Raw genomic sequence first — 23,607 nt, forward strand, 5'->3', positions numbered from 1 at the left:
CACCTCTCCAGCAGAGCAGAAACACTGATAGTCAGGTGATGAGACATTTGAGAGATGGACGCTTTCCACACAGTTTGCTGGTCATAAAACTTCTTAAGGACCAGCACTTCCAAATGCCACTATCAAACACTGAACACTTAGTGAAGCTTAGAAAACTGCATCTGCCTTTTCTGGATGACAGCTTAAACAGCACAGGAACAGTCTTTTATGCTCAAATTCATTGTAGCAGAAACAAAAAAAGGAAAGAGACATTCCATACACCTCCTAATTTGGAGGTTACAGCACTTGAAAAACAGAAACCTGAAGTTTAGTTTCTTCTCTGCTGTGTACTAACCACTTTTGAATGTTGCTCTTCTATGCTACTCAATGCAAAGTGTCACACTTCCAACAAAGCTTGATTGTTTAGGGTATCTTGCTTGATATGCTGTGTTTGATTGTCCATGTACCAGAGGCAGACAAACAAAAAAAGACGAGTGCCAAAATGTTTGATACAGCAATATCTAAGTCTGTGTTGTTGATTTCAGCCCTAATAACAGTTCTTCACTTTACAGAAAAAGACACACACCATCACATGTAAAGGCCCTATTGTGTAGAATGGAAGAATTCATTCCTTTATGTTTTTTCTTCACTGACACCCGCTTTCATGATAGTTTCCAGCAGGTGTTTTTACCTATTATATATTGCAGTCCTGTAAAGCACAGAGTAAGTTTCTGTAAGTGAAGTCCTAGCTCAGAGATCTACCAGATCTCTTTAAAAAAATCGTCGAGTACATTAAGACTGACACACCTTGTGTAATACACTTGGATATACTTCCAGAAAAGCCCTTAAGTGAATGCTGTTAGAGAGTAAGATTTAACAGAGGAAGAACAGGAGGGAAATTTTGTGGATTATGAAGCAGCTTAAAGACAAAAATTAAAAGATGAGTTAGATAATCAGTCCTCATTGAGGAACGGTCAGCAGCATATTTAGACAGATACCTGCTACTCCATTCCACAAATAATCCCGAATGTATTATACTGTTACTGAAGTTACAGCGTCTGAAAGTAATTACAACAGGCAAAGCAAACAATGACACTGAGTTAGTGTGGAAGGATTTCACACAGTGCTAGGTGACTGAAAAATCAACTGACAAATCAAAAGAAAAATCAAGAGGACTGAGGACTCTGTCCTATTTCATACAACATCCAGACACTGGAAAGATCATCATAACAGGTCATTACAATCATATCCTCAAAGTCCTTCCCTATAAGCTCACTAATAGACCCTAAGGCTCAATGGTAGAATTGGCTGGACTTCCAGTTTTATTTGGCAGAACAGGATTTATGAACTTAAGTGGAATTCAGCTGGCTGTTTGACTGACCATTTAGTTTCTGTGGAAAAACAAATTTTAAATCATTTCCTTCAAAGCCATAATGGAAACTACTAGGTTACTTGCAGTGTTCTTTGAATCTCCTGGTCTCTGAAACAAAGTTATTTTTATGTATTCATATAAGCAATTATCTTTATTTTCTAATGCCCAATCACTTATTTGTGATTGTTCAAGTAGACTTTCCTAACACAAGCATGACTTTTCCAATGAAAAATACATTGTAAGGTTCTGATCTGCATTCCAAGACCACCCAGAAGTTTGTCTACAAGGAATAATGCCAGAAACCTTTCAGAATAAATCCTTGAAAATTAATAAGTTTAGACAACTTTCAGATACATGCAGTTCCAAATAAATTACTTTTAAATTATAACCGTTTTGCAAGTTTTAAATCACATTTCTCTTGTTTGCATTGCAATTGACAAGTGTAATAGAACAGTGGTATAGCATTACTGTAAATTATTGCAGGATCTTCTTCAGCTAAGAATTCTGGCTTGCAAAAATAGGCTGCAAAAATAAAACCACTCCCCATCCCCCTCCCCCCCCCCCCCCCCCAAAAAAAAAAGAAAAAAGGAAGTATGTTCAAGGCACTTTGGCACTCCGTGTTTTTTTAAATTATTTTTCACACCTGAATAAAAAACCTTATCACAAAGTAAAATGGAGAGAAAATGGAAGCCGTTGCATACCTTATCGAGTAAGCCAGTATGGAAGGGATCGCTGGGGATCATCAGCTCTGATCCGTGCTCAAAACAGGACTAAGTTTAGAGGAAGTTTCTTGGTGTCTTACCAGGAATGTCCTCAGGTTTTCTCTCTTTATGGAAAGGATGGTAAAGAATTGGAACAGGCTGCCCAGGGAAGTGAAGGAGTCCTCATCCCTGGAGGTATTCAAGTGATGTGTGGAAGCAGCACTAAGAGACCTGGTTTAGTGAAGGGATTTGGTAGGTCAGGTTGACAGTTACACTTGATAATCTTGAAGGTCCTTTTCAACTCAGATGACTCTACGATTCATTGAATGTGTTGCAGTTTCTCAATCTCTAGCTTGTGCTGGGGAACTTAAAACTGGACGCAGTACTCCAGGTTCAAAGCGTACATCTCCTCTGCAAAGGGAAATATGCTGTTTCTTCTGCTGCAAAGCCTGGTCTCCCACCAATAAGAAACTGGACCTTAACTTGTGCTGCATTTTTGCATTTTAAAAATCAGATTTAAAATTCGGTCTTTATCTGAGTTTGAGACATAATATCAAATTTCAAGTTTTCTATACTGCTGCAACAGATGCACTTCAAAAGAAATCAAAAAATTGATATCAAAACTGTAACACTTCAAGAAAAGTAGTAAGCATCAATAAAATCTCAGAAGTTATACATATTTTGAATACAGTTCCACATCATAGGTAATCTCACTGAAGACAGTGCATTTTACATGGGAAATCACTTAAATCAACTGAGGGCATAATCTGAAGGCTTTCTTTAACATCCCAGCTCTATTAGCTCTCTATCTGTAAATTAATACCTTTGTTCTTCAGTTTTTTGTTTTTTTTTTCCTGGTGCATCCCATTTGTGCCATTGTGTTTCTTGATGGGTTTCCTTTTAATGTTCCTGATTTTACTGCCTGTTTTTATTATTGTTGTATTAGTTAAAAAAAAAAATTTCTGCTGACCAGACAAATAACTTTAGTGCATTCTTGTGGTCATGGAGAGGATAACAGTATCAGGGATGTTTTTACTGAGGGAAGTTAGCTTTCAGTTTCCTTGAGCCAGCGTATCACTGGGTTTGGGGTAGAGCTCTGATGCTGGGAAGCACTAAGGATAATAGTTGTGCTGAAAACTACCCATACATTGTGCTGTCTGCAATAGTGAATTATAGTCCAAAGGAACAAAAAATTCAGTAGTGCTTCAAAGTAGCATGAAATCATCCAGCACATTTTCACCACAAAGAAACCTACATATTAAAGGGTGCTGCCGTTGCTGGCAATACCATTCTGCCCTACTGCCCGTGGACACAGCACTGAGGGCAAGCATAGGTCACAGGGCACTGAGGCAATATCCCTGCACTGGCACAGATCCTCCTTGCTGAGCATTTTGGAATGCAGTCCCCAGGGCTCTGGCCTGGGCCCCAGTGGATAGGCAGATCCAGTGGGGGTACAGCCCTGGGAGAAACAGGCCATGAGATCTGGCTCTCTCCAGGCCCTGCCTCCATGCAAAAACCTCTCCAAGTTCTTGGGTAACTACAAAGGCCCTTGCAATGTCCTGCCACAGCAGGAGAAACTAGATGATCTTTAAGGTCCTTTCCAACCCAAACCACTATATGACGTTATGCATATACAGCAAGCGGCACTATATATACAGATGTTTTTGTTTCCTACAGCTAATACTCTCTTCCTATTATTAATATAAGGAGCAAAGTATTTCTTCTACTCTTTATATAGTGTCATTGCTATTTCGAAATGCATGGATGGAGTGAATACTGCTAATGGAGACTGTAAATTAACAGCAGACCAAAGAATTCAAAAGTGTCTGTGAAAATACCAGACATTGTCACAACACACACAAATTACAGATGCAAGATTCTCAGTGACCAACGAACAAGGAGTGATTCTCCATCCCTAAGAAACTTCTTTAGAATTACTTAGTTTTGAAAATAATTAATATCTGAAGCACAAGACATATACATATGCACAGGATCTCCTGTTTGTTATTTCTTTGTTAATTTCCTTCTATTATTTAAAATAGGCATGCTGCAGGAGATGTTAAGAATGCAAATGATAATTGTCTTTACCACTCAGGCTTGACAGGATTTCCAATCCTGACATTTATGTTTGTTTGCAATTAAAATCTTCCTCATGTTTTTGTTGGTGGTGGTGTGGCTAGGTGTGAAAGAAAGGAATAATACAGTTATTAGATGAACTACTTCAAACAACAATACTGAGCATTACAGAACAGAAACTTTATAAATTATTATATATATTTTTTTACTGTGCCTCAAAGCCATGTCTTTCTAGTCCTGTAATATATCCCACTCTCAAGAAAAGCTGACCTTGGCCATGAAAACCAGTTAAAAATATCCACTTCAGTATCTGGACGGTCAGTAATAAATCAAATAACTTTGACATTCACCTTGTCATGTCTTTAATGGAAACCATGACAAGACTGTAATTTTCATCCTAACTTCACCACAGGAACACTGTAATGAAATGAAAAACGATTACAACTCTACAGAGAGTGGAATATAACTATACATGGACACTAATGCAAAACAAGACAAACAGGATGCAGCTTGGTCTTATTACTTTAGGACTGACTTCCCAGTTCTACATATATGCAAAAAACTTTAGGTATTTTATTGATGATCACCTGAAAAATGATATAAAACATTACCAACTTCTTAATTTCTTTGTATGTCATCTGCTTCTATGCTAATCCCCTCCACATTTCTAAACAATTGTGGATGTAGAATAATATTCAGCATGGAATCACTAAACCATAGAATGGCTTGAGTTGGAACAGACCTTAAAGATCAACCAGAACCAAAGTTCAAACGCCCTGCCATGAGCAGAACTGCCACCCACCAGCTCATGCTGCCCAGGGCCCCATCCAACCTGGCCTTGAACATCTCCAGGGATAGGACATCCACAGCTTCTCTGGACAGCCTGTGCCAGTGCCTTACAATCATATGAGTAAAAAATTTCTTCCTTACATCTGAAGTAAATTTCCTCTCTTCTAGTTTAAAGCCATTCCCTTTTTCCTGTCACTATCTGCCCACGTAAAAAAGTCGGTCCCCCTCCTGCTTATAAGCTCCCTTCAAGAACTGGAAGGCTGCAATGAGCCTCCCCAGAGCCTTCTCTTCTCCAAACTAAACAACCTCAACTCCCTCAATCTTTCTTCATGAGAGCGGTGCTCCAGAACTCTGATCACCTTTGTGTCACTCCTCTGAACCTGCTCCAACAGCTCCACATCCTCCTTGTGCAGGGGGCCCCAGATCTGGACACAATATTCTAGATGGGGCCTCACAAGGGCAGGGAAGGGGACAGTCACCTACATTGCCCTACTGGCCACTCTTCTTTTGATGCAGCCCAGGATAATGTTGGCCTTCTGGGCAGCAAGGACAGTGCTGGCTCATGTCCAGTTTTTGGTCTGCCAGAACCACCAACACCCTCATTGCAGGACTGCTCTCAAGGAATTAATCTCCCAGGCTGTATACGTACCAGAGATTGCCCCAACCCATGAGCAACACCTTACACTTGGCCTTGTTGAACCTCATTAGGTTCATGCAGTTACTATTGCATACAATAGTATCAAACAGAGCTGTAAAACAGTTTTTATTGTTGATGTAATGAATCTTTTTTTACTCATCTGTGAATATTTAATAGCTTACGGAACAGATGTAAGAGATGAGAAATATTTATGATTTTCATGGATGTCCTTGGAACTGATTCTCCTGGAAGAGATGTTAAGGCATATGTTAGATGTGGAAGTGATGCAAGACAGTGAGCATGGCTTCACCAAGGGCATATCGTTCCTGATCAATCTGATGGCCTTCTGTGGTAGAGTGATGGCATTGGTGGACAAAGGAAAGACAAGTGATGTCACCTACCTGGACATGTGCAAGGCCTTTGATATAGTCATGCACTACATCTTAATCTCTAAATTGGGGAGATATGGATTTGAAGGCTGGACTATTCAGTGGACGAACAGGTTGAATGGTCACAGCTAGGTTGTTGTCAACAGCTCTATGATCAGATGGAGGCCAGTCATGAGAGGCTTCCCCCAGGGGTCTGTCTTGGGACTGGTGCTTTTCATCGTCTTTATTAACCACATAGACAGTGGGATCAAGTGTATCCTCAGCAACTTTGCTGATGACATAAAGAGGAGTGACGCAGTTGACAATATAGAATGGAGGGATGTCATCCAGTGGGACCTGGACATGCTCAAAAAGTGGGCACTTGAGAAATCAATGAGGTTCAGCAAGTGTTAAGTGCAAGATATTTCACTTAGGTCGATATCACAGATATATATATACAGACTGAGATGAACTCACTGAGAGCAGCACTGTAGAGAAGGACATGGATGTCCTGATGAATGAAAAGCTGGACATGAGCGAGCAGTGATAACTTGCAGCCCAGAAGACCAACAGTATACCAGGCTGCATCAAAAAAGTGGTGGCCAGCAGGGGGATGGAGGTGATAAACTCTGCTTATAAACTCCAAGTACTGGAAGGATGCAATGAAGACTTTTCTTTTCCATGCTTAACAAGCCCAACTCCCTCAGTCTTTTTTCATAGGAGAGGTGCTCCAGCCCTCTGACCATCTTTGTGGCCTTCTCTGGACCCATTCCAACAGTTTCATGTCTTTCTTGTGTTAGAAACCCCAGACCTGGACGCAGTACTCCAGACAGGGCCATACAAGGGCCAAGCAGAGCGGTATAATCACATCCCTCACCCTGCTGCCACCCCTCTTTTGATGCAGCCCAGGACACTGTTGGACTTCTGGGCTGCAAGCACACACTTCTTGCTCATGTCCAGGTTTTTGTTCACCAGGACCCCCAAGTCCTTATCTGCAGGGCTGCTCTTTTGCTCTTTTGCTTCTACGAAATTTCTTTTCATAGTTCCATTCTTCTTGGATCTTTAATCAAGTTCTCACAAGATACAAAATCTAACAAAACATCAAATCTAAAAGATGATATTTCATCAACAGCAATTTAGTTTAGAGCATGCAAGAAAACATTGTCTACTTCAAATACAAACAATTGAAAATTCAACAATCCAGGGGCAGAAACAAACAAACAAACAAACAAACAACAAAAGACAACCAGAAAACACAACAATCTAGGAGAAAGAAAGAAAACAGAATTATATTCCAGAAAAAATCAGTTCAAACAGACTTGGAAATCATGTCATACAGACAAGTGAGCATGAGTTTCCAGTCCTAGTAGGTAGGAACTAGTTTAGAACTAGTCTGCTAGTTTAGCCATGCTGTCTCTTGAATTGGCCAATTCAATTCAGGAGCTTGAAACTGATCCTGATTAAGAGACTGGAGCCATACCTTCTATGTACTTTCATGAGAAAATTTGAACTATTAAAGGATAAAAGAGAATAAGCAGAAGTAATTCAGTCACTCTAACAGTAGAACAGAAGGTAAGAGATGATTTGTCAAGAAACCCAGCAAATATGAAATATTTTGCCTAATGCCAAAAGTGTAAACTTGACACAGAACAATTTTTCTCCATCCATCCTTAAGAGAGCAACCTACTACTGGAATTGTTTACTAAGAATTGAATTGAACTTACTATTAGTGACTTTTATTTTTTATGTTCCTGTAAAGGACCAACAAAAAACGCTTTCTGACTTTTTGGAATGTGCTTGGTAAGTCTCAAACACTTGCAGTACAAGGTTTTTGCCATGGCATCTAGTTGAAGGCTGATATCAGTGACTGTGGTATCCTGTCCTCTCACATGATAACTCCTGCTTCACTGACAAACTGGCCTGTCCTTCCTGCGAGAAAGTTTTGGCTACAAACTTGGCTTTGACTAACTTGTTATTGCGAACTCACTCATATATGACCTTCGGATGTTGCACCTCCAAACCTAGTAGGTACAGAAGAATGCCCGAGAGGGACCTCTTGTGGTCATCTTTCTGGTGGCCATCATTGACTAATTCTTTCTCCCTTTTCCTCAGTTTTCTCTTTTTATTGTTTTCTTCTCATAAATTATTAAGTAATTGCAAGACCTATTTTGGTTTCTTAAGAGCCGTATCTCTCATAAACTTTGAAGAATCACAGAATCCTCAGTGTTGGAAGGGACCTTAAAAATTCATCTACTCCAACTCCCCTGCAATGACCAGGGATATCTACAGACAGATCACATTGTCCAGGCCCTTATCCAGCCTCACCTTGAAAGTCTCCAGGGACAGTGCATCAACCACATCTCTGGGCAACCTGTTCCAGTGCCTCACCACCCTCACTGTAAAAGACTTTTCTTTATATCTAACCCGAATCTACCCTCTTTAAGCTTGAAACCATTTTGCCTTGTTCCATCACCACAGACTCTGCTAAAGAGTCTGTTCCCTTCTTTTCTGTACCTCCCCTTTAGATACTGAATGGCCAGTATCGGTCAAGTTGTTAAGTCATAAAGTTGTTAAGTATTTGCGAGGCTTATTTCTGTTCCTTAAGGCTGTATAGTTCAGCCATTTAAGATAGATTTTAAGCATTAAGAGTACCAATATTTCAGGGATAACTGTGTGCCAATACAGACAATATGGTCTCACATATGTTTGTTGTCTCATATTGAAAGAATTTGTACCAATTTGGCTACATACATACTCCACCCATAGCTTGCATATTGTCTTCATCTTATGGTGAGGTTTGCCTGTTAAGTAGAAGGACAAAATAAATTACAGAAGCACAGAAGCAAAGACAGCTTAGAGGCTCAATACAGTACAGGTCAGCAAGAGTTTTACTTTAAAGCTGTGGTGTTCTGGGTCTAATGTGGGATGAGATATGAGTGTGAACATTACAGACAAGTGTTTTTTCTGGGTCCACTGTTTACCTGCTGCCATGCAAGCCAGCTCTTCTTTTCTCTACCTCTGCTTTTGTTGTTCATATCAATCTGCATCACAAAATCTCTAACAGATTTATTTTCATTTTTTAAAATTGTATAGCTAGAAGGGCATATCTCAGCCTTTACCTCATCATCTGATAGAGATTGGTAGTGTATGAGGGAGTTTGCATAAATTAGTAGCATCTCACGAAAACCAACAAACCAACCAAAAAAAAAAAAAAAAAAAGATTATAGCAGAGCCAGCAGAAAATATTATCTTTAGTTTGCGGAGTCTATCCTTTGTCCCAGTTTGTCCAGCCTTGACTGGATGGGGTTAACATTCTTACTGGCAATGAAAGTGCTCTGCTACCTGTCTCAGCAGTGCTCTGGTCTTTGTTGCTGCACTATGAATGTACTGCTCCTACTGACACATTTTCTCACCCCTGTGGTTGTTATCTGAGCAGTGTTAGCCTTCACAAACTATACAGTCAGTGCCTGCTTGCTCCAGGTGCTACATAAGCACAACAGAAGGATGCCAAGGGGCTTGCAGACAAAAAGTGTCTGCATGCTGTTGCTCTTTCAAAGAAGCCCATATTTTGGCTAACTGTAGAAGAAACCATTCTTTCCTTCATAAGATCCTTACAAACATGTGAAAGTGTAAGGAAGTTTGTGTCTAAATGACTTTTTGTAGTAGATGCAATGAGGTTATCTATTTTTCAGGAAGATATGTGCCTCTAGACAGTAAGGAAAACTGCTGGCTCAGGCTTCACCTCCGTTAACACAAGTTCAGCCCCTTTCCTCAGAAAAATTCTGTATCAAGCCATGGTTTTAACTTGCAGATGGAGTTCTTATCTCACGACTGAAGTGCTGAAGCTCTCTGATCTCCAAAGGGACCTTTATCTCATGTGGGTGTGACTGGCTGCTTTGCTTTCTGAAAGAGACACTTTAGCACCCCAGAGTGCTCTGTCAAGAGCCCAGATGAGGCCCTCCAAAATCTGTATCCTACAGGAAGCTTTTTCTTTGCTGGAAGCATGCTTAAAAATGAAACTAAATAAAAATAGGCATTTCCATGTAACCATGTTCTGCTCTGGGCAGTGTATACCTGTGTTGCAGAACTAGCTCCTTGGCACTGCAAATAATACACAAAACTATACGTAGTAGAGGAAAGCATCATGTATTTTTAAAATTTTGGCCTGTCAAAACAGGCCTGCCTGCCTGGCTGCTGTTGCAGCCCCTGCCTTCCTGCCTGCCTTGGTTGGCTGGCTGGCATCACGGCCCCTGCCTGTCTGCCTTGGTTGGCTGACTGGCATCACGATTCTAGCCTGTGGGCCCTGGCTGGCTGGCTGGCTGGCATTGCAGCCCCTGCCTGCCTGCCTACTTTGGCTAGCTGGCTGATGTCATGGCCCCTGCCTACCTGCTGGCATTGGGTGGCTGGCTGGCATTGTGGACCCTGCTTGCCTGTGTTGGCTGGCTGGCTGGCATCGTGGTCCCTTCTTGATGGCCATGGTTGGCTGGCTGCTGCTGCGGCCCGTGCGTGCCTGCCTTGGCTGGCTGGTATCACAACTGGTGTTGTCAGGGTCCCTGTATTTATAGCAATTGGCAGGGAGGTGGCTTGTGATATCATAAGGCCATGGTGACCCTAACAATGTTCCATGACAACTAAAACATGGCTGTGTTGGGCAAGGGGAGGCTATGACCTTAGAGGTGTCCTACTTGTCATCAGTGGGATTCTGTGGGGCTCCATTTTATGGCCACGTCTCTTTAATAAGTTTACACTGTTGATTCCAATAAAGATCTGGAAGGTGCATTAAGTAAATTTGTGGATGATGCTAAGCTGGGAGGAGTGTTGACTTCCTTGAGGGTAGAGAGACCTTGCATCACAATCTTGACAAATTTGAGGGTGGTCACCATCTGCATGAAGAAGAGCAAGTGCTGGGTTCTGCACCTGGGAGGGGGCAGCCCTGGCTCTACGGAGAGACTGAGGGGCAGGAGGCTGGAGCAAAAAGGGATCACGGCGTTCTGGTTGGTGGCAACTTGAATGTGAGCCGGCAGTGCGCCCTGACAGCCAGAAGGGCCAACCTTACCCTGGGGTGTGTCAGGCCCAGCACTGCCGGGTGAGGGAAGCAGTATCCCACTCTACTCTGCGCTGTGCGACCTCATTTCCAGCACTGGGTGCACCACTGGGTGCCACTACATAAGAAGGACATAAAGCTATTAGAGGCTACAGGGATGGGGAACGGTCTGAGGGCATGGTGTGTGAGGAGCGGCTGAGGTCCCTGAGTTTGCTCATCCCAGAGCAGGGCAGGCTGAGTGGAGGCCTCATGGTGACTGCAGCTCCTCACAGGGAGAGGAGGGGCAGCGCTGAGCTCTGCTCTCTGGTGACAGTGGTGGGACTTGAGGGAATGGCATGGAGCTGTGCCAGGGGAGGAGCAGGGGGGGGCTAGGAAAGGGTCTGCACCAGAGGTCAGTGGCATGGAATGGGCTGCCCAGGGCAGTGGACATGGCCCCAAGCTGCTGCAGCTCAGGAAGCGTTGGGACACTGCTCTCAGACACAGGGTTTGAGTTTGGGTGGTCCTCTGCGGAGCCAGGGGTTGGACTTGATGACACTTGGGGGTCCCTTCCAACTTGGGATATTCTGCAATTCTGTGAATCTGGTCACCCCTTCCCTCCCCTTATGGGCAGGATATGACAGTTGGCAGGATACCCTCACTGTTAGAAGGTCCAGAGGCTGCTCCTCTCATCATTATACCAGGGAAGGGTAATACCAATACTCCACCTGATAAGCATGGGTGGGGGGCATTAAGAAGTGAGTTCCCAGCAGTGGCAAACCATGTGAGTGGCATACATTGTGACCAAGAAGAGATACCTAATTAAGCAAACTAGTGAGGAAATGGTTAACTCCTTGCAGAAGCAGGTGTAAATCCTGCAGGAAGGAGTGAAAACCTTGCAGAACCAGTTGACTGCTGAATGTAATGGCTTTCAGCATCTCCATGTATCTCTATCAGATGCACTAGATAAGGAAAAAATTCTGCAACCTGAATTAGCACAGGAACAAGAGAGAGATTCTGACTTAGTCTGAGAAAGTGAGCCAGGATTTTCAAGTCTGGCTATGTCAACTGACAACCAGGGGCTGGGTCCAGAATCCTTATACCTGATTAAGGAGTTGGAAGGGAGTCACAAGAAATTCTATTCTGAGAATGAGGAAGCAGTGATGAGACCATTAATCAAAAAAGAGAACACTGATGGTGGACAAAGTGGAGGGGTCCCACAGGGGGCTACCTGAACAGTGCTGTACTGAGCTATTGCTCAGTAGATGAGGCATAGGGATACTGGGGACCTGGAGTTTTCTTAAATACTGATAATCAAGCAGAATCCCCATCCTTAACCCAATGATCTGCTTTTTTGGCCTGAGGCATGGACTCCCTGGTAAATGGAGACCCTGTGTGTATTGAGACCCCATCTGTAAATCATTTGCGAGAAAACGTGCAAAAATCTGGCTGTCTCCAATTGATACATTAAGGTATTTAAAATGTGAACAGTCTCTCCTTTGTTTTAAGTAGCTGATCCTGACAGAATGACCACCTTGATCCAGGGGCTGCTAGATTCTTTGAAGATATATGCATTTTAGCTACAAGATCATGTATGGGATGGATGACAGTGCAGGTGAAGAGACAGCAGAGCTAACATGACCTTGACAGAAGTAGCAGCGGAATTAATGAACTATGGCAGGACGATGGTAGTAATGAAGATGAATGTTAAATCTAAGCCTGCTGTTAGGAGAAGGGAACAGTGAGGAAATCATCCCTCACCCTATATACCAGGAGTATGGAGAAAAATATATTATGGGCCATTATGATATTATGGGCTATACCAGTAAACATCCTAGGGATCGATTTTCTCAAAGGACAAGCCTCTGTGTGATTGCTCCAAGCAGCACATGAGCTGTGCCCTCCAAGATAGCAAATGTAAAACCCTGGGTGCCCGAGAAGGAATCGTCGCAGTGGTAACAGAGTTGAGGGAGAGGGCTCTACAACGTAGCGATACAGAAAGTTGAAAAATCCATACAGAAACAGTCCAGCTTTCTTTGCTCTCTTTACCATATCCATCCCTCTTTACAAAACGCTAACCTCACAATAAGCGTTACCATCACAATTTTATGAAGCAGAGTAAACAAGGATTTAAAAATCCATCTGGACTTAATTTACTGTACTCTTGTTGCTTTATGGATGAAAAAATAAATACTCTTTTGAGCATGAAAGTCATTGAAATTTCTATTTTACAGAAGATCTTTGTAAACTCTAAATAACAGCTAGCAAGCATAATACCTTTTCAGAGTCATCCAGATCTCACAAATAGTTAAGACTCTCAGTGTCCACTCATCCAGAAAAAGCACCAAGTGGTCTCAGCCCCATTAGAGTAGGGAAAACCTTCATGCTGTACATCAGCAGTGTGGCCTCCTCCTGCAGCAAGCTCTTCTTCATGGCTCTAAATTCACGCCCCAGACAAACACAGATATTGTGTAAGAGGCATACAAGAAAAAACAACTGATTGCACACAAGGAGGCATTTGGTTGAAGAGTAGTATATTCTGTTCAAAGAAATACTCTCTACTCCTACAAGAAGGAAAGTGAGATAATTGGGCTGGCTGATCAGCATCAAAATAATTGTCTTTAGAAACACTTTATACCAAGTAAGAATATATAACTGTAATTTGTGAGAACACTCTGTATTGTATTTCAGTGCACATAAACAAAAATAAAAGAGAGTAAAAAATGGCACTGTGGTGTTTGCTAAGAAGTAAGTTAACACTAAAAGCACTTCTTCATTGTGGCAAATTTATCCCAAAGAGTAATTTTGTTGGCAGATAATAAATTCACAAAATGTGTCACAGGCTTTAGCACTAAGAAAAGAGCAAGCCTAGAGGCATTTTCTAGCTGCTTCTCTTTCTGAAGTGGCTTTTACATTTCTAACATGACAGCAGATGCTGACTTAAGTGATTTTGGCTGAGCTGCTGCTAATTGGTCTTTTCATCTGTCATTAATTTATTTGTTTTCTCATTCACTAAAAAATTTAACTGCAGCAGCACAGGAGATTGCCAGTTTTCCTTTAGAATAATACCCTTTAAACTTTCCATTAAAAAAAATCTTTAAATTTTCCACTGCAAGGAGTTAGTTCCATATTGCAGTAAATATTTCTGTCTTTATTCTAGGAATTAGAATTTCTCAGCTGCACAAGCACACTCATTTCTTTCTTAATAATAGGCAAAAAAGGCCACACCAGAAAATGTCATAAACCGGAAAAAGTTGTCAGCAAAAACAGACTTGTACACAGAGAAACTGTCTGTTCTACAGCCAGTTGTGTGCAGATATCAAAGGCCTCCAGCTGTGATACATATATAAAAGCACTGTTTTTTTAGAACTGATTCAACTTCTGGGTCCTAGTTCCAAATCAGAAAAAGCAAAATTGTATGTTATTTTAAGCAATAATTTCTCAGAACCTTTGACAAATTAGTTCTAAGAATGGTAATTTGTAGTTCCTTTCTGACCCAGAGACATTTTTTCCTCACTCTTCTGACCAAAGGCTGTCAGAGATGAACTCTGGCTAATTTAATTGAGACAATTACAGATGTGAATTTGCCAGATTGAACTCAGGCAACAAAGCCAGACACAAGTTTCCCATGCTGACTGACACCGAAGCAGCAACTTGTGGCAAAGGAGCTGGGTGAGATAACACATTGAGCCACAGCAGCCTTTGTTCAGTGACCTTGTGTCAGCCTTTATGACAAAGTTGTATTGCTTTTTAACTCTCTACGCCACAGCCCACAGAATAAGTAAACTGGGCTTGTTCAAGCTTCTGTACTATTAGGAGAATCATTTACCAAGATTCTCTTTGTTTCAGTTGCCAAAAAATAACACCTTCACAGCCACAGAGAAAGCAATGGAATTATTCAGTTATTGCAAAAGAAGGAAGGAGCAGGAAAGATGTTAGGCCTGCAGAACATTAAAGTCTGCTCTAAACAGCCAAAAAGATGTTAATCTCTTATATATATTCTTCTAGTGCAGAAATCTTCACTTCAGAGTACAAAACTAAACAGAAGTCCAGTGTCACTACTTATTAACTACACATCACTAATTATTTTTTCCATCACAACTGTCTTCCCTTTTCATTATCAGATTACCTTTTATTTATATGCATTGTTTCGCTAGTAAAGTTTGTAGCATTTAAAAATGAGAGGAGAACTTGATGCAATGAATTAACACTGTCTGTAAATGCAGTAAAATTCTGCCTGATCATTTATCTGTTATGTTCTTGTTTACTTCTGTATGTTATGTTAAATGCTGCAGAGAAATAATACCTTTTAAATCATGGTATTTAAGGTGAAAGGCGATATCAAGAGAAGTCTCAACAAATTTCAAGAGGTATAGATACAGTAATTTTTGTTGAAAGTGTAACAAATTATCAACAATGAGAAGTATCAAATTTTGGTAAAAGGCCCACCATTCAGACTCAGCTAAGCTTTATATGGTGGAGCAATATTTTCTAAGAATTCATGGACCTTTTGCAATGTTCATCAGCTCTACTACTGTTACATTTCTGAACAAACTTTCCTATTTATGAAAACCTAAGCCCAGTCATGGTTCAGAAAACTTCCTAAATTTCTCACGATGTATTTCTCACTGCACCAAGGAAGGTTCATATTGGACATTAGGAAAAATTTCTTAAATGTGCAGGCAGTCAAACACTGGAAAACACTAATGAGGTGGTTGATGTCCCAGCCTCTCAGTATTCAAGTGGCTTTTGGACAATATCCTCAATAATATGCTTTAACTTTTGGTTTACCCTGAACAGATCAGGCAGCTGGACTAGACAATCTTTGTAGGACGCTTCCAACTGGACTAATCTAAATTCTAAATTCATTGTGAGGCCAATATACACCAGCTTTACCAGTGGAATACAAAGCACATGTGTACTTTTAGTATTTTAACAGAAAGTACACTCCTTCTAAAGAAGGAATTACATAACTATCCTACAACTATCCCACTATCAATCTTAAGATTGATGTATACTCACAAATGAAATCCTGTGTCTTCTCTTCTTCCAGCACCACCTGATTTCTTCCTCTTTTTGTTTGAAGGGTTTTTTTTTTTCCCTATTCTTTCACCTTATGTTTATTTTAAAAACATCGCATGACAAAAAGGAATATTTGCTACTTCTGATTTTTTTTTTCCCTCTCACTCACATGTGCATTCCTTCTTTCATTTACTTAAACTTAACTATCATGTATACTTCTCAAATAAGGCAACTAATAGCATTTCCAATGACTTTAGTCTTGCTTTTTGACAGTCTCTATGGAGAGAAGAAATGTTTGTAAATTAGTTAAGCCTTCACACAAAAAGTTTACCCTCAGAGACTGTAAATCATTTTATACTGTAACTAATCAGCACTCAATTTATCAATTTCCACAGTATGACATTGAAAACTGAAACATAAATAATAAGTCTCACTCCCCTACACCAAGCTAGATCAACTCTAGTAGGAAGTTTTATAGAGCAGTTAAAACAGGAACAATTAAAAATAAAAATAATATATTCCAAAAACACAGACAAACAATCAGACATTAGACTGGCAGCGTGGCTGGGTGTGGTTTGAAGGAGTAACTACAACGTTTTCAGTGTTGTATAGCAAACAGCAAACTAAACATTTCTTAAAGAGAAGGATGACAAAAAGAGATACTTGAATAACCTTAAATCCTAGCAGCATTAATGTTACATAAACAATATTCCAGCTTTTCTTTTTTTTTTTAATTAGTTTTTTTACCTGGCAAAGTAACATGAGAGAACCTAAGTGCAAACTCAATAAAATTCCTTTTTGACTTCTATCTGTTGCAAAATAATTTCTTAGAAGGGTAATTTAATATATTTAATTTATCAACAGATGTGAGGAATCTACCAACTTCAGTTTTCATGACTTCACAGAAGTTGCATTCTACTCTGCAATGTAGGTGAAAGTAAATGTCAAATAAAATTAATTACTGGTAATAGATAGAAGACCCAGGAAAATCATCAGGACCAAAAAGTTAGTCAATAATTCAAATAAATTAAAAAAAATGTTAATCAATCCCTGAAAACCTTTCAAATCCTGAATACTTCCACTAAAATAGTATCAAGTATGTTCTGTAGGGTTCAGTTAGTACTATAATTATGCCTTAAAATATTAGGTTCCTAAGCATTTGCAAGATTAATCCTTTATAGACAAAATGTGAAAACCAAAGATGAGTCAAAATATCTCAAAGAACATAACTGCTGAAATTAGGATAAAAACTGTTTGCTTAATTAAAATTAAAGTTTCAAGCTACTTAAAAAGCAATACAAACCAAACCCCTCTTCCTGTCTAAATGCAGCACAAATAGTTTCAGTTAGCATCTTGTTTAGCACCTGCAGAAAGGAAACAACTTAGTTAAAACTTGTAGCTGACCACAGCAGTAAACACCTTTAAAACCCTTCTATAAAACTTGCTTTTGTTTGCAAATGTTAAGAGGCTTATTTGGGCATTCTATTTATCCATAAGTTATAGATTTGCACATCACATTTAGAAGGCTGAGATACTCAGCACAGAACAATCTGTTCTCCACTACAAAAACATCAAATAAAGAGATATTCAGCAACCAGGGAACTCCAGGGCCCACAGAGGACCAGGAAATCTGACCTGGTCAAAGAACAACATGGATGTAAGAAAAGCATCAATCAAAAAAGTCAATCAAACAAATAAATAAAAGAGCCAGAGGGAATTTTTTATTTCAGGGAAAAGAAGATATGATGTGGAGAAGATGAATGTACTGAAACGCGGAGACCTCAGGACAATTTTGGTATGGACACTGGGCACAATGTTGCAATAGAATTCTGACACCAGAGCTGTATATCTCCTCTGTTTAATCACTGTGTTGGCAATAGTTGTCCATTACAGGCCTAAGATCGTTTAATGAAATCAATTATAAGATTTACAGTACTTACATTCACCATCTAAATGAAAGACACATTTGCAGCTGTCTCCTGCAAGTGGCAGTAACTCAAGCATGGTTATTTTCAAATCATCACTCAAGAGTTTCTCTAGGTATAAGCAAAAATGATTTTCTTTGTAAAAGCCAACAAAACTGAGCATATCAAACTGTGTTCTTAGCAGGTCTTTCAATAAGCGTTATTAATAAGGAAGCACCAGATCTCCATCTGCCTCTCCTCAAAACCTATGTGATAGCATTATAACCTTCTGAATCTGAAGACAATGGTGGCACAACAACCAGGAAGAACGCAATTTACCCAGAATACTGTATTATGGGAATGTATCCAGCTCAGTGCTCAGAGCACAGAATGAGAAAAACTTTGCTGTTTACTAAACATAAATATATTTGTTAATGGAGAGAAAAGAAACACCGATCCCAAAACTTGGTAGGATATACTTCAAATGTAGTTACACAAATAGATTCTGATTATCATCACTTTTCATGAAAATATAGAATTAAAATGAATTACATTCACAAATACTTTTTCTAAACGTGTTCTACAAGCAAGTCATTAACCCTCAGAATTTTTTATTCTGTAGGAAATAACTACCCTCTGTTCTTTCAACTCCAAAATTTGCTCTTGTTGGTATCATCTGTTCTTATTGTGATTAAAAAAATGTATTTACCTAGAACCCTATTTTAAATAACATCTTCTATCCTTTTTATTACCCAAAGAAGAATACACAATACAAAACAACTACATAGCAAAAAAAAAAAGACAATAATTTTGTTCTTTATTTTCTACATGTGATCATATTTTTGAATGAAAAGCTGCTTACTTACATTTTCTTCGTGATACTTCAATTAGAAATATCAACCCATAGATTCTACAACTTTTCTTCTTGACATTCTCTCCAGATAGTCTTCTCGATCTTAACACCAAAAATAAGCTACCTGGAAATCCCTCTTAATTTAAAGAAATAACATCTAATAATTTGCTTACACATTCTTCATGTTATTGAGCAAGATCTCCACATTCTCAAACCAATCTTGTCTTAAAAACCTGCCTCTATTTCATAATAAAAATAAAATAAAATAAGCAACTGATTTAATGGACAAAATAAAACAAGCAATTGATTTAAGTGAAGCAGAAATATTTTTTGCATAATTCTACAATACTAAGCACTGAAACAAAAAAAAATTCTATAACATAAGCTGAAAAAAAAAGTTTGGAGAAGACATTCTCGTATTCAAGTTATTTAAGTTCATAAAGATTACTATCAAATCCAAAATGTAGTATGTTTCAAAGCACACCACTGATTATTAGATCTGATTCTTCCCTACAAAATATAACCAAAGCTTCTCATTCTGGAGTGCTACTGGCAAGCCAGCGTGTATTAGTGTCTAACTCACAAATTAGATTCCAAAAGAAAATTACTGGTGCTCATTACTTATTAACAACATGCAACAATATTCTCTCCTCCTACTCACTCTCGATCCCTTACCCACCTTTCCCTGCCTGTTTTCACTACAGACATACCATATTTCTGTACAGTCAGACTGTGGGACATCAAACTCACAGCATGACATAAGGAATTTAATGTTCTATTTGTGGTTAGTTATGAGTCAGATCATTCATGTACAGACTGTAATTTCATGCGCTGAAACTTGAATTTTCTTTGTACTGTCTTACCTCATTTTCTTCAGATGTGTACTGTATTTTCAGAGTGTCCATGGCTCTGATCATAGCTTGCATGGCAGTAAATATATTTTGGTAAACCAGTTTTGTGAAGCCTTTCCTGTCTTCTTCTGTGTAACCTGAACCATGAATAATTCTCATTTGTTTAATGAAAGTACTCTTTCCACTTTCTCCTGTGCCTGTGAAGTGGGGTGGGAGGAAGAGAAGAGGGAAGAAGAGGAGAGAGAGGAAAAGAAAAAAACCAATACTGTAGGGTTTGCAGATTCTAGAAATGGAAAATATTTGTAAATACACATGCAAGGATGTGCATCTTATCCCACTGCATAATGGTCACCATTAACTGTCGTAACATTTTTCAGTTTTCTATGATCCATATGTTTTAATCAAACTATTTGTAGCTTTTGTTTGGAAGGTTGTTTTTTTTACTTAAAGACACATGGAAGTGTCTTTTTATAATACATTTTACAGAGTTTAACCTAAGCATCCAATAGGTTGAAGCCATATTACAAAACAAGCAAGACAAGTGAGTACAAGAGAAAGAAACGTTTATAGATGAAATTCCTCATCAATGAAAGATTGTACTAAGTTTATGTACTGTTTACATCTTAATAATAAAGTCTGCAATAATTCTGAACTTGTAGAAGAATTTTATCTGTAGGTCATTTTACTTAGTTTAATGTTTCTACTGACTATATAAATACTGACTGAAAACTTGCTAGTTCAAATTACATAAGGTGCACTTGTTACTTTCAGCAACTATATGAAATAATGATTCTTATACAGTCATTGAGGAACTTACGTCGTTCATGTAGTTTTTTGCTTCATTTACACGTTGTAGCTATATATTTCCTAACGTTAGTACCAGTGAAAGCCTTGCTCCTCTGCTCTTTCCTCTTAGTCTTACAACAGAAAAATGTCTGTATAGACTTATGTCTACGGTCATTCAGGCAGTGCCTTGTATTCCACAGTCTGTAAGTGGTGGCCATGTTTTACTCCTACAGTAAAAACATGGAAAGAATATACAATATTTCCCCCACAAAACCCTCCCTACATCTTAAAACTTTGAACTTAGCTTGGTAATGTTACCTATATGCTAACCAACCTTACTGTATCTCTCAAGTACTTGGCAGGTTTTTAAAGTCATGGAAACATTTTTCATCCTCAAAATATTTTTGCAAGGGCTTTCAGAGCTCTAAAACTTTATCATTTGTTTGGAGCCTGGATCGTCCCACCTTCATATATGCTTCTTGTATTTAATAAATCTCCCTATCTACCTTCTCTACACACTGCTGATTTTATAAATCTCATATCATATTCACCTTCAGCTGCACCTTTTCTAGACTGAAGTGTCATAGCCACCTCATTTCAGTTCTTATATGGATGATGCTCCCTAGTTTGATCTTCCCTTTGACTCTTGTTGAAGCTTTCCCAGTTCTACACCTATACAAATACTGAGAGCACCAAAACTTCAAACAGGAGTATACTGCCACAACTTGGGTTTATGAAGTGGTATGGACCTTGAAGCTCATCACTTGAATAGGTTGCCCAGGGACCCATCCACCCTGGCCTTCTCTGGGCAGCCTGTACCTGTGACTCATCAACCTCTGAGCAGAGAATTTCTTCCTAACATCTAACCTAAATCTCCCTTCTTTTACTTTAAAACCATTCCCCTTGTCCTATCACTACCAAACCATGTACAAAGTCAATTTCCATCTTGTTTTTAAGCTCCATTTAAGTACTGAAAGGCTACCAGGAGGTCTCCCTTGAGCTTTCTCTGCCCTCTGATCATCTTTCTTCAGAAGTGGGCCTTCTCTGGGCCCACTCTAACACATCTCCAAGCCACACTTTTGCTGGAAGCAGCAGATCTAGATATGCAGTACTCCAGATGAGCCCTCACAAAGACAGAGTAGAGGGGGTCAATCCCCTCCCTCTCCCTGTGAGCAACCCCTCTTTTGACGCAGCCCAGAATACCATTGGCCTTCCGGGCTGCTAGTACACACTGCTGCCTCATGTCTAGCTTTTTGTCCATCAGAGTCCCCAAGTCCTCTGCAGGGCTGCTCTCAAAGAGTTCTTCTCCCAGTCTGTACTGATGTATGGCATTGTCTTTGCACAGGTGCAGCTCCTTGTGCTTGGCTTTACTGAACCTCATCAAGTTCACATAAGCCCACAGGTCCCTTTGTGTCATCTGCAAACTTGCCAAGGGTGCATTTGATTACACTGTCTAGGTAACTGAAAAATATATTAAACTGCACTGATCCCAAGATGGACCCCTGTGGGGCACCACTCATCACCAGCCTCCACCTGAACATGAAGCCACTGACCACAACCCTCTGGCTGCAACCTCAGAAGAAACCATTAGGACAGCCTGCAGTGGATATTGTAAAAATAAATGCCCCATGCTTTTAGTGGGTGACTCCCCATTAAAAGGCATTGAGGCTCCCCTCTGGCAGCCTGACAGTGAGTCTCAAGAGATTTGCTGCCACCTGGGAGCCAAGATCAGGGACATTGCCAAGAGAGTGCCACAGCTTGTCAAGAGAACAGACTGCTATCCACTATTGCTCTTCCATGAAGGCATGAAACGACACTGGAAGTCTCAACATGGGCAGAATCAAAGAATACTGTAAAGCTCTGGAAGCACAAGTGAAGAACACTGGAGCGCAAGCTATCTTCCTTACAATTTGCCAGTTGGAGGAAAGAGGGAAGACAGAAATAGACAAATAATGCATATCAATTCCTGGCTATGTAGCTGGTGCCAACATGAGAATTTTGGCTTTTTCAACAATGGGACTTTCTATGAAGATTATAACCTACTAGGGTGGGATGGGATCCAACTGTCTAGAAGAGACAGGGCAATCTTTGGCAGGAGGCTGCCCAACCTTGTGAGGAGAGCTTTAAACTGAAGGACTTGTGGAACAAAGTCAAAAATGGCAATACTCATCATTGTAACTGACTGGGTAATGAATCAGGCCAACCAGAACAGTGATGAATGTTCCTTAGCTGCCTCCCATGACATGAGCCAGGAGACCAGCCACCTCAAGCATGTGTACAGATGTGGGTGATTCTTCTGCATCCTCCGAGGGAAACCTGCATCCTCTGCTCCCTTTTCCCCTCTGAAGTGTCTGTATACTAATGCATACAGCATGAGAAAAAGTAGGAGGAACTAGAGATCTGTGTGTTGTTGCAGGGACATAATCTCATTGTGATCACAGAGACATGGACGAACAGCTCACAGGACTAGAATGATATCATGGATGGCTATTTCCTTTTTAGGAAAGACAGACCAGCAAGGCAAGGCACTCTGTCTGAGAGAGAACAACTAGAATGTTACAAGATCTGTCTAGGGACAAAAGACAAATGGATAGAGAGTTTCTGGGTGAGAATTAAGGGGGAGGCTAATGCGAGTGGCACCATTCTGGGTGCTTACTATGGACTGCCTTATCAGGAGGAGGAAAGTGATGAGGCCTTCTACAGACAGCTGAAAGTAGCCTTACAATAACAGCCACTGGTTCTCATGGGCAACCACCGTGATGTTTGCTGGAAAAGCAACACTGCCAGACACACGTGGTCCAGGATGTTCCTGCAGTGCATCCCTTAGAGTAAGAAATCAGGCAAATGTGGCAGAAGAACTGCATGGATGAGCAAGGAGCTCATGAAAATACTCAAATGGAAGAATAATATGTACAGAATGTTAGAAAAAGGGGCTGGTCATTTGGGAGCAATATAGGAACATTGTCAGGGCATGCTGGCATGCAACAAGGAAGGCTACCGGCCCTAATGGAATTAAATCTGCTGAAGGAGGTCAAGGATAACAAGAAAGGCTTCTTTAAGTATGCCAATAGCTGAAGTAAGACTAGAGAAAATGTGGATGCCCTGCTGAAGAAGCTGGGCGTTCTGGTAAGAGAACACTGAGAAGGTGGAGTTACTGAACGCCTTTGCTCCAGTCTTTACTGTTAAGACTGCCCCTTGGGAATCCCAGACGCTGTGTCCAGTCCAGTTCAACATCTTCATCATTGACTT

General features: G+C 40.2%; 1 protein-coding gene across 7 annotated transcripts in view; it reads right to left on the bottom strand.

Annotated features, from left to right (window-relative positions):
* The window catches only part of LOC110389792 (guanine nucleotide-binding protein subunit alpha-14-like), a 67,632-nt gene that overhangs the window by 13,793 nt on the left and 30,232 nt on the right, over window positions 1-23,607 (bottom strand). For 5 of the 7 annotated variants that reach the window (XR_002433379.1, XR_002433378.1, XR_002433381.1 and 2 more), the window contains exons 2-5: window positions 19,585-19,769; window positions 17,905-18,000; window positions 13,220-17,328; window positions 2,053-2,463 (exon numbers count right to left, since the gene is read on the bottom strand). Coding sequence is in view for 1 of the 7 variants with exons in the window: in XM_021380732.1 (XP_021236407.1) it covers window positions 17,989-18,000; window positions 19,585-19,769 (197 nt within the window). In the remaining 6 variants the exon portion in view is untranslated. The other 2 variants (XR_002433383.1, XM_021380732.1) reach the window with 2 other exon arrangements.

This window comes from Numida meleagris, chromosome Z (genome assembly GCF_002078875.1).
Source record: "Numida meleagris isolate 19003 breed g44 Domestic line chromosome Z, NumMel1.0, whole genome shotgun sequence".
In the NCBI taxonomy this organism is placed as follows: Eukaryota; Metazoa; Chordata; class Aves; order Galliformes; family Numididae; genus Numida; species Numida meleagris.